General features: G+C 37.0%; 1 protein-coding gene across 1 annotated transcript; it reads left to right on the top strand.

The window, feature by feature from the left end:
* Positions 1-8,345: 8,345 nt before the first annotated feature.
* Positions 8,346-11,188, top strand: LOC117636841 (V-type proton ATPase 16 kDa proteolipid subunit). Its single transcript, XM_034371537.1, has 3 exons — positions 8,346-8,571; positions 9,125-9,410; positions 10,740-11,188. The coding sequence occupies exons 1-3, from the start codon at positions 8,490-8,492 to the stop codon at positions 10,870-10,872; spliced, it is 501 nt and encodes a 166-aa protein (XP_034227428.1). The 5' UTR covers positions 8,346-8,489; the 3' UTR covers positions 10,873-11,188.
* The last annotated feature ends 1,033 nt before the right edge of the window (positions 11,189-12,221 follow it).

Below are 12,221 nucleotides of genomic sequence, written 5' to 3'. Positions count from 1 at the left end.
ACATGATTGTCATGTAATCGACTTATAACCGACTATAACCAACTATAACCGACTATAGAAAATGAAAAATTCTCCATGCCGACTTCGTTATCAACACCACAATCATATATGGAACTGAACCATACTCTGCCACACACATGAATGAGATAAAAGACAAAGCGTTTGAAATATATACCATCCTCCTTCCTTTCTACCCACACAAATATCAATCCCATAACCTATAAGACGTCAAGTTCACTCCCACCACGCCTTGGAAAATATTGTCTGTACCCTCTAATCTCTTCTATAGCGGGCTTGTGAACGAAAGGGAATTAGGGCATACAGGTGTCAGGTGAAAACCCTAGCTCATCCTACTTTTGTTGCTTCTTGGGCCTTCCTAGCTGAGAGTTACCCTGGCCTAAAGCCAGTGCAAAAATACGGCTGCCAAAAGTCCCAAAACGCTGGCTAAAATAAGCGCAAGTTTTGACAAGCTTCTATCATTTATCCCCTGCACAATCTTTGTCCTCTTTTAACCAACCATTTCTAGGCCTTGGTGGCCTTGTATTGACCTAGTGGTCCTTATTAATCACGCAATCTTTTTTTTCTTTTTCTTTTTTGGTCACACAATCAGGGCTGGTGAAATTGTATCTCTTTGTTTTTTTTTTCGATCGACAGGTGGGCATGTGGCTTGGTCAATTGAAAATCGACAGGCATGTGCAACCCTAATTAGAACAACAATGACATAAGTTACGTGAACGGTGGAAAGACCCCTTTGAGATTGCTATTACAAAAGCAACAATCAAAAGGTTTGGGGAAGCATTTTCCAATATTTACAGGGTATATTCTAATTTCTATCAACAACATGCTTTGAAAGGTTTAGATTTATTCAAATAGGAGCCACAAGTTTCAAGAACTTCACCGTTATTCTCAGGGGTGTCATGGTAATTTATCGCTTGGTACGATAACACAACTCAAATTCAACATAAAGTTAATTAACGAGTTATAGGGTTAATCGTTATTTAACACGGATACGAAGATAGCATGAACACTAGACGAATGAGATTATCGATAAGCATGAAGAAACGAAACTTTGACAGATTAAAGACAATGATTAATTAATCTTTTCAACTTCTTAAGAGGTGTTGTATGAGCCACCGCATAATTATAGGCTCAGTTTTGAGTTTACCATTCCAAGCCATGTACATGGATTTACTCAGTTTCCAACTCTTTTTTTTATTATTTGGGTTATTAGTTTCTTATTATCTATCATGTCAAAATAAATCAACAGAATCAAATTTTGCTCTTATTAAAGGCCTTAAAATAATTATAAATAAAAAATTGTGTTAATGGATTTACTTTGTTTCCACTTTTAATTCTCTTGATATGAAGAACTTGGATCACTATCTGATTTAAATTCTATGCGTTTGCGAAGAATAATTAAACGACTTTGAGTATTGATATTAATCTGAAAGAAAAAGAACATCATCAAGTAGAAGGAAGCAGCTGCGTGCAGAAAGGAGGAGTTCGAAATGAATATTCTGACCGGTATACCAAGGGACTCAAGGATTGACGGAGCTCTAAAGGAAGGATGAAACCTGGGATCTGAGAGCATCTGGTATTTGATTAGAGAGGTTGAAGGTGCTTCCTTTGCGTTCAAAAGCAAAGTAGATGTTTGGTAACCATTTCGCTTTTAGAGAGAGAAGGAAAATATATTATAAAAAGGAGAAGAGTTACAAAACGAGCCAAAAGATTAGCCTTTCTTGATAACTTTCTTGATAATTTGTATGTCTTGTAGGCCAATTACTCTCAATTAGAACTAAGAAAAATGGTAACGAGGCTTGCTTTAAAGTGAGTCCCTACTTGGACTTGCTACCAACTGATGATCTTAGCGAAAGGATTAATGTTAAGCTTGGCCCATTTTATACATTAAATATGAGATTACCTTAAGTCCATATAAGGACTCTCCTTTAATCAAGCCTCGTTAGCATTTTTATTCTGACTAATTTCCAAATTTGCATGCCACACTTTCTCGTATGGAATTTGCGTCTTGTGGCCCAAATAATCATGCCTTCTCCCATGGTTACTATTTATAGGCTCCTAATTTATTAGCGCCCAACCAACTACCTAATCAAGGTTAGTCAACCTGAACGTAATCTACACTAAAATATAAGGGTGAGCATCACATACGTTCATTTGACAGTATAGGGCACCTCGATCAGGTTTGAAAATAAAAATGTTAAAGTACTTTCGGTTTAGTATAGTACATTAAAAACATTTAAACCAATGCACATAAAAAACAATTATCGTATTATAAATCATTTGATATGCTCCCAACTTTCACAATCAATTTTTGGGATTGCAGTAACATCATGTGATGACCAATCCATAAGTAGGAAGAGTTTCCATTTCACTGGCTACACCTCATAGATTGTCCGAAGCTAATCAATGACCTCGAACGAGATGGTTAATTTGGCCCTAAACTACAAAAAGGTTTCAAGGCCCATTGGGCTTGGACTCGTTGAGCTAGCTATGACATGTGGGCATAATAGGATGACCACATAAGCCGAAGAGGTCCAACATGGACCCCATGGCTGGTTCTACTACCTAGAGGGAGACTTTGGACTCCTTCTTGCAGGGCTATAAATATGCACTTTGTCTCTATAGAAGAGTTAGGGTTTTGAGCTAGGGAGTGAGAGCATATCAAGCTCCTCCTTAGCTAGCGTCATATCTTCCTCCTTGCCTTGGTATGGAGAAATTGTAGGTCAACTCTCGTGGTGATTCCTTGGTAAACCAAAGAAGGCCTATCCTACAAGGTGATCAACTCAATAATGTTTAGAGTAGAACAATCTAAACTACGACTAAAAGATACTTGGGTTAGTTTTTTGTTTAAACTCAAAGATTCAATCTTTGCTTTCGTTGCCTAGAGATTATATGCAATCTCACATTTGTGGTTCAATGAAACTAAAGTTTTAATATTTCCTTCACCCTAATCGTAAAACCCTAGGTTGATTTTAGTTAGTATTCAAGCCTAATCAAGTCCTAAGTGCCCTAGAGTAAGTTTAGGGTTAGGGTTCGAGACTTGGAAAGGGTTTTAGTATAGGTTCGAAATTAGGGTTTCTGGTTCGGAACATGGAATTAGGGTTTGGAGGCTAAAAACCATTTGTGGAACACTAAAATAATTTTTAAAATGTTTTTGGTTATTTTAAAATAATTTTCTAGAATTTTAAATAATTGAAACTATTTAAATCATTTTGGAAATTAAAGATTAATTTTTAAAGTCTAGAAAATAATTTAATATAATTAATTACTATTTATTAATTTTTAAAGTTTGAAATTAATTAAAATATTTAAATACTAATTATTCACTCAATAAGCACTAATTAAAATCTAATTACTAATTGAATTAATTAAATAAGACCAAGATTTTACTTAATTATAAAATTTAAACTAAGTAAACTAATTAGGAAATAATAAGACTATTTAACTAAATTATTAACTAAATTCGAAATGATTAAATTAATTCATTAAAACTACTTAATTAGTATTTTTCGTATTATACATGTACGTATGTATTTTTTAAAAATAATTCCATTTTTTGTACAAGTACAGTGAAATACACATTTTTTAAAATCAAATATACAATACATGTACGTACGTATTCTTCACGTTTGATACACACAGTTTTTATAAAATTTCAATAATACATACAAAATTCATGTCTTGTAAATAAGTTATATTAAAATATTATATAGTGGCCGAACTTTACATTTGTACTTTTCACAAAATTTGTGGAATAAAACATGTATGTATTTTATTCATACTTTTTCCTTTCCATATTTTACTAACAATGAATTAAACCAAACAATAATTCTAAATTAACAAAACTCATAATTAAACTAACTAAACTAGAATTAAATTAATTAAAACTAACTAATTGAAATTAGATAACACTAGAGAGAGATTACCTTAAGTAGGTGTGAGAGGCTCTCAAGTTGAAGAAATCAGTGAGCAAGTTAAGAAAAAATAAAAGTTGTGGGGGGGTATATTTATACACACAAGGGGAGTAATGATTTGAATAATAAAAAATTCGGTTGAAATAAGGGCTCAGATCGAGTGTAAAGGGCGGTGCCATCTGGGCCATCGGAGAGCCAACGGCTGTATTGCGCCAAAAGGATGAAAATGACATGTCGTCTATCTGCAACACGCAGCGCACATTGAACGGCCCAAATCGAGACAACGGAAGATGATCAACAGTTGAGAAGGTGGGCGCACAATGATAGTGTACGCAACTGTCGACGGGTCGACACGCAGATATTGGTCTGGGTCGGGTCTGCCAATTATAAAGCGGGTAAATTATTGAATACTCTTATGAATTATCATGTTTGTCGAAATCTCCACCTTTAATTAATTTTTCAGCCAATTTAGCCTTTGTATTAAATTTATTTGCCAATTTCACCTATGTCGCTAATGTTTTCACAATTTCATCTAAATACCGGTCAAATATAAGGATAAATTTGACATTTTACAAGATTTTATTTTATTTTATAAAATATTGAACAAGATATTTGGGTAAAATAGGAACAAAAATTAATTTGATTATAACAAAATACAGTGATCATGCATGTCTTTCAACAAAATAAGTGGGGGAAAACAACATAACCCCGAGTATCATAACTTGCGAAGATCTACCCAGCCTTCTTGGCAATGGCATCAATTCCGTTTTTCTCTATCGTTTTCAATGCTTTAGTTGACAAACACAGTTTAAGAAAGCGCATCCTAGCTTCCCACCAAACCCTCTTGTATTGTAGGTTCACAAACTGCAACTTTTTGGTCTTGTGAGTTGAGAAGGAAATCTTGTTTGCCCTATTTGATTTCTTCCCAGTGAAAGGACAAATTCTACGGGCAACAATAGGCTAAAGGGCAGGAGGGGAAGCGGTGGAGATGGACTTGGGCAGCTGAGATGACATGTTGTTAAGGCCTAAAAAATTCAGGGTTGGGCCCAAATAAATTCCCGGCCCAATGCAATGCCTTATTAAGAAAAGACCCGATTTGGAGCACGAGAAAGTGCGTCATTCACGCTTGCACAAGTCATGACCCATGTGCCATGCCAAATAAATATGCAATCTGTCATGCTAAGAGTTGAAATAAGCACTGACTTTATGAGCCCAAGCTACTTATCCCTTCAAGCGTCATATCCCTCTTCAAAGCGACAAAATTCGAGCACGTCAAGCGACATGCAATGCCAAGCGGAAAATTATTATTATTACACCTAGCCATACTACAAGTTTGAGTGGGCCCAAGCCACGCAAAATTCCTGGGGCTTGTTGAGTGGGTTGTGATATGAATGGTAACGAGCTTTCATGAGGCCCATTAATGAGCCGAGAAATGGAAGTTTTTGGCTGCTTGGGAGCCCTAAAACTCAAGCTCATTTCTTGAGCCCAAATATGTGGGTAAGCATAAATGAGAGAAATAGCCCAATACTTAAGGAAAAATTAGCCCATCATCTCAATAAAATAGCCTTATCACTTTAGGAAATTAGCCCATTCTCTTAATGGGTTAACCCATCACCTTAGGAAAGCCCAAGCAACCAAGCAAAATATTTGCAATCTCCATCACTTAGCTGGAGACAAAAGCCACATTAAAAGCCAAAGTTGCCCATGTATGTGAACTGCTGGAAGGCTCCAGCACGTGGGCAAAACAAACCTCAAGGCAGATCGCTCAAAAAACCAAAAGATATTGGCTCTTGCAGGAGAAAAGGGAGCCTTCAAACCAGCCAAAGTTACCTATCTACTTCCTTTACCAGATCTTGCCATGAAATAGTGGAGGGAATGAGGAGAGATTATAGCCAAAGATAAGAAATAACCACTGGAATGGCTACGGGAAGACTTCTGAATTCCTAAAAATCTTGTCTCTATGTATTGGGCAGAGGAGAATTCCACAAAATTTGATGGATCGAAGGGAGAAAAGAGAAATGAAAAGGGAGACTTGGCAAAATTGGAGATAATCCATTAGGGTTTCGTGGGAAGGAGGAGCTTCCAGCTGTTATAAAAGGAGGTACCTCTTACCCATTAAACTCAACCAGAGTAGTCGAGCAAGCTTATTCTCTTACTGCTAGAAACATCCAACCCAAGTGCCTCGCTTTCTATCTCCTTCTTCTTTATCCTAAGCAACACTATCTGCAGAGCAAGCTTTATCTCTCACCTCTAAAACCTCTGCAATTTCGAGCCTCATCCTTCCATCTCTCCCTATTTTCCCTTTTGGCAAACTATTCCAAAGCTTGACAGAGTTTCGTCGAGCTGCCGGAAACTACTCAATACACCAAATATACCCCCATCTATCTCTCTCTCTTCAACAATTCTTCTTAGAATCTCTTCCCCTTTCCTTAGAACCTTTGTTTCTCATAGGAACTCACAGCTCTCTCTCTCTTTAATGCTAAACTCATGATTGCTTTGCTTCCAAGCCACAAGCCTCTCATGTCAAGCTAAGAATTTATCTATAAGCGACTGTTAGTTTTGCTAGTGAAAGTAACCAAGGTGCTTTTTAAGGCTCAGCTACCCTTTCGAAGCATTCTTGGGGTCAAATTCTTGAACTCATACTAGGGGCAATTTTCACACATTTGGCTCTTTAAAGCAGCCCAGGCTATCAATAGCTGCCGGAACAAAAAAGCCCTTACACATGTCGTAGGAGATTTTGATGCCACCCAACTGACTGATAAGGAAAATATAAAAAAATCAAATAGAGAAAAAGAAAACCTCCCACCAATTTCTTATCCCCCATTTCCTAACCACCACATACAAACCACTCCCTCCTCCTCCCACCCTACACTTGTAGAAACCAGAACCCCCTTCACCCACCCCACCCCCCCAAAAAAAAAAATTTATGATGCCCTTTTCTACCAAATTAACATAGTATATATTAAAGCATACCAGTAGATAAGTGTTTATATGTGAGATCGATGTGCCTTATATGGCACACCTCGCATCCTCATAGCAGGAGGCCTTTTGGGAGCTCACTGGCTTCGGGTTCGTAGGAACTCCGAAGTTAAGCGAGTTGGAGGCTGGAGCAATCCCAGGATGGGTGACCACCCTGGGAAGTTGCTTCGTGAGCTCCCAGAAACAAAACCGTGCGGGCTGGTGAGAATGTAGCCAGGCCCAAAGCGGACAATATCCTGTTACGGCGGAGCCGGTCCGGGGTGTGACATTATAGCTTTACCCAAAATCAGCACCCCCTCCCCCGATTTCTTCTCCCTCATTCTAATTTCTTCTGCCCCCATTTCCCAACCACCACTCACAGACTCATCCCCACCTGCAGAAAAAAAAAAAGAAAAAAAAAAAAGAGGACATTTTGGAAAAGGCCAAAGGAGGGAGAAATATTTTTCAATACAGCCAAAATGTACAAAAATGCCCTTATTTATTTTTGGATTTCTTAATGAATCCTTTACATTTGCATGTCTTTGGTTTGAAAGTTGAGGAGTTTTTCTGTCTTTTTTGGAAAAGTTTTAGCTTTTTCCAAAAGAATTTTTTTTTTCCGAACTAAAACCTAAATTTACTAAAAAAGAATCAACCCCCCCGCGCAGATTTATTTTTTTCTCATTCGAGCTTTTTGAAGAACCATAGAAAAAATTTTAATTTTTAATTAAACAATGAAGCATATGCCTAATATGGTACCTTTTTAAACAGAGATTTGGATGGAAATTGTCAAAAACTAACGACATGGGTGAAATTGGCAAATAAATTTAATACAATGGCTAAATTAATTAAGGGTGAAGATTTCAACAAGCGTGATAGTTCAGGGATTATTCAGCAGTTCACCCTTAGGCCATCTCCAGCCATGAGCCATAGGCCAAAAATAGCCATAAAATAATGCAAAATCCATCTCTAGCCATGGGCTAAAAAAAAATTTGGCCAAATTTGGAGAGCCACATTTGGCCCTTTAGCCCTCCAACCAAGCCAATTGTAGCTCATCTTTTGCCTAGGCCAAATTTTTTTTGTGGGCCCTATGCATGTGCTTGGGCAAAAGCACGAAACATCTCGTGCAATTACATATCTAACAGCCAATATTAAATGCTCGTTGACTTCATCGATAACGTCAACTAGTCGTTATGATTTTTTTTTAAATAGTCTTTTTAAATGTTATCAATGTATACGTGTTATATATGGAATATTGTCTCTAAATAGTAGTTTAATTAAATTAAATAATATATAACTGTGGAATGTACGAGTATTGTACCATAATTTTTTTCAAAATAATAAAATATAAAAGACCCTAAAATAAAGTTCTGCATGACTGGGGATCAAAAAAATTTAGCCCTATATTATTTTTTTTAAATATTAATATTTTAGAGGGCTAAAATTTATAACTTGAGATGTCCTTATAAAGCAGTGGGACTATTCCTTTCGACGACTTTGGCTTGCGGAAGCACGAGAAACACAACCACTGGGGAGAGAAGAGAGACCAGAGATCCAAAATTCTGAGATCCAGACGACGTCGTCCCAGATCCACGCTCCATAATGTCATCTTCAACCTTCAGCGGTGATGAAACGGCGCCGTTCTTCGGCTTCCTCGGAGCTGCTGCAGCCCTTGTCTTCTCATGTAAGCAAACGCGAACCTCAAACTCGTTTTTTTGTCTCTATGTTTTTTGCTTTCTGCGATGTGTTTGGCTCCCGAGAAAGTTTAGATCTACTTTGGATTTTATCAATATCTGTTTCATTGGGTTGTCAATTGAACTTCGTTTCTATAATAACAAGCAATTAAGTGAAGTTGTAGTTGTGATTAACTTGGGTTTTCTCGGTTGAATTTTGGGTTATTTATCATTTGGGACCTTGAAAAACAAATCTTTTGCTGGAAATGAGCTAAATTTGGTTATTATTCTACTAGTTGGTTATGATGAGGCCATCATAGTATTTTAATCTTCGTTGTTTATCCTCTTCTGTGGTCTGCTGATAGGATTTCTAGAGTTGTTAACATGGTTCTCTATTAAATTTTGAATCTTTATTGCTAATAATCATAAACCCAATGACTCAAAAAAGGCTAATTGATCTATCTGGCTTGGTTTACAGTTAGTATTAGTGATTCTTGTAAAAATTGTTAGAAGCCCGTTGAAGGTTTATTGTACTTGATGTGAGGGTTTAATTGGTTTGTTTAGGTATGGGAGCTGCCTATGGAACGGCAAAGAGTGGTGTTGGTGTGGCATCTATGGGGGTGATGAGGCCAGAGCTGGTGATGAAGTCTATTGTTCCTGTTGTTATGGCTGGAGTTTTGGGTATTTATGGCCTTATTATTGCTGTTATCATTAGTACTGGAATTAACCCTAAGGCCAAGTCATACTATCTTTTTGATGGTTATGCACATCTCTCTTCTGGTCTTGCTTGCGGTCTCGCTGGGCTATCTGCTGGAATGGCAATTGGTATAGTTGGTGATGCTGGTGTAAGGTATGATTTTATGTTCTTTTGAGCGCATAGGCATGCACATAATTGTTTCATGTTGTCTGCTGCTGTTTTGGTATGTTTGTTGTATGGTAATGTGTATGACAAAAAATGTCCTTGAAGTGGATGCTATACGAGTCAGTACTCCTTTTCTTTCTCTTTTAGATTAGTTCTGTCTTTTTTATCAAAGGCAGGATCCAAAACCGTAGAAACTGAGGTCCATACACAACATATGTAGGGCAGCCATATTTGTCCTGGAACATTCTTTTGAGTAGTAAACAAAATTGATTAATTGCAGAAATAGAAATACTGGTCTTTCTCTCTCCACTTCTTTTAAATGTTTCTTACAGAAACTGCTTATTACAGAGTTTGGCCGTCAGCTTTTCTTATTGACTGTCATTTCGAACTGAAATACTTCACCTCTCAATCTAAATCCCGAATTATTGATATGCAAGCCAGAATTTTCTAACAAGACTGAAATCAAGGGAAAACCAATTGGTGTGATAGAGGATCAGCAAAACCATTGTAAATTAGAAAATCCAAAGGAAGATATATCTGCTAGTTTTTATTGCAATATGAAAAGTTAAATTCCTAGACAAGGATAGTAAGTTAAAGCCATTGGTCTGATAGATTCAAGAACTAAAATTAAAGATAAAGGTAATGGTCTGGCAATGGATAGTGAAAACATTATAAACTATGCAAGGGCCAAGAAATCTTTAAATGTTTGTGGCAGTGTGAACAGTTATAGTCCATGGCAAGGGTAGTTTTCCCCGCTGCCCTGCAAATGAGACAATTGTCAATGTCTGTTTGTCATGTAAAACAAAAAAATCATTCTCAGGAACAACTATTGAAAGTGGTTTTAATTTAGAGCTTGCAATTAGTTTGGTGTTTGGCTATAGCCTATAACTATAATCCACACTGGCCTGATTATTATCCTAATGTCTCAATTGTATGTGTCGCATTTAAAATGAAAATGTCAGTTGCAGGACCCTTTAATGGTAGTTTACTTTAGAGCTTAGATTTACTATTATTTGGTTAGACAACCAGCATGTTGTTTGACTATAATTTGGCAGCATGGGTCAAAAGGAGTAAAGATGAAAGATTGCCTAGCAAGTTTTCATGGGTTATGTCAGGCTAGTGTTCGTCACTTGAGAGGGGAATCATTTTAATAATTAGAAGTCATCATCTTGTTGTGCTTGATAGATATTCCCATAATTTCTCCATTGGATGCTCTCTACATGATTTGAGATTGATAATGCTCCATGGTCTCTACATCGTATCGGCCTAATTTCAATGAAGTTGTGCACCTCTGGAATAACTGAGCCTCTTTTGCAGAGCTAATGCACAGCAGCCAAAACTCTTTGTTGGGATGATCCTCATTCTCATCTTTGCTGAAGCACTGGCCCTCTATGGCCTCATTGTCGGCATCATCTTGTCTTCCCGATCAGGCCAATCCAGAGCAGACTAAGAAGTGACCATGCAGTCTAATATTCTTTATTGCTTATTAATGGCACTTGAAAGGGAAAACTTTTGGCTGATCTCTGGTTGGTCGTTGGGCTGTGCTTGCTGGTTCGTACAGATTATGTTTGTGAAAGTAACGACTGTGCCTTGTAGTAGTAGGATTGAGTTTATCAACAGAATAAAATCTTCCTAAGCAGGTTTTTAAATATGTTTATGTATTCTTCCACCAGAAGTATGAACTGCTATATTTTTTATGATTCTAAATCTAGTGCATGTATGATCTTATTCATCCACCAATTATCTATAGGAGGCTGGTTGTGATACATCTCAATTACTTGTTAGTCATAATGTGTTCATCGAATCATTGCAAAAATAAAATAAAAAAATAAACAAAAATAAAAAAAGAGATTTTAGTGCACGGTTAAAGGTAATAAACCTTTTATTATAAATTCTTGTTTTTCTGTTGTTTTTTTCTCCTTTTTATTTTGTTGGAGTTGCTTTATTCGTTTGATATTATTCAATCATGAGGACAGCAATGAAATTGTCTTGAAATTGAAGGTATAGCAAAAACCTATTACAAAGAAAAATTTAAAAGATATCAGTTGGCATTCATAAGGGCTGTGGAAATTTGGTACAAACATGTAGCAATTGATTGGAACAAAATAGTTGGCCTTCATAAGGGTTTTAAAACGGTTCTAAAACAAAGCTAGTAATTGTTGGAACCTACAAGACCATATTTGAGTAAAATAACTTCTTTGATGGTTGAGTTGTAGTTGGGCTTGTACAATGCAATTTGGGACATCTCGTGTTGAGTAGCAAAGGTGAATCTTCCCCTGTACTTAATGGGTTTATGGGAACAAGGTGTAAGAATGTGAAGGTGAAATGTCCCACATTCAAAAGTTAAGGGATCTAATCGGGGTTTATAAGGTGTTGGGCTACTCCCCCTATTGTCAATTGATTTTGGGGTGGAACTTCAACTTTCTTCATGATATCAGAGCAGGTTAGCCCACGTAAAAGTCCAACGACCACACGTACTCTACGTTTCCCAATATATATTATCCACGTATTAAGCTTGAAAATTCACCATTCCTAACCCACAAGCTGGCCTAAAGGTACCAAATGTATGTGAAGCTCTTGCAAAGTTTGGCTGGTAAAATGGTTAGGTCGATGTGTGAGGCCTTTCCTAACTTGAAGTTTGGGTACTCTCTAGTACATAATACATCTCATGCATCTTAAAAAGGGCACAGCCTGTGATCTTTTTTTTAACTCCCCCCATCCACCAGAAGGGGTGCAATTATTTTCTGCATGACTAGGCAGGCAGGACCCCCTCCTGGGCTTGTAGCAGTTGAGTAAATG

The sequence above is a fragment of the Prunus dulcis genome, chromosome 8 (assembly GCF_902201215.1).
Source record: "Prunus dulcis chromosome 8, ALMONDv2, whole genome shotgun sequence".
Taxonomy (NCBI): domain Eukaryota; kingdom Viridiplantae; phylum Streptophyta; class Magnoliopsida; order Rosales; family Rosaceae; genus Prunus; species Prunus dulcis.
This window is presented reverse-complemented; position numbering and strand designations above follow the sequence as displayed.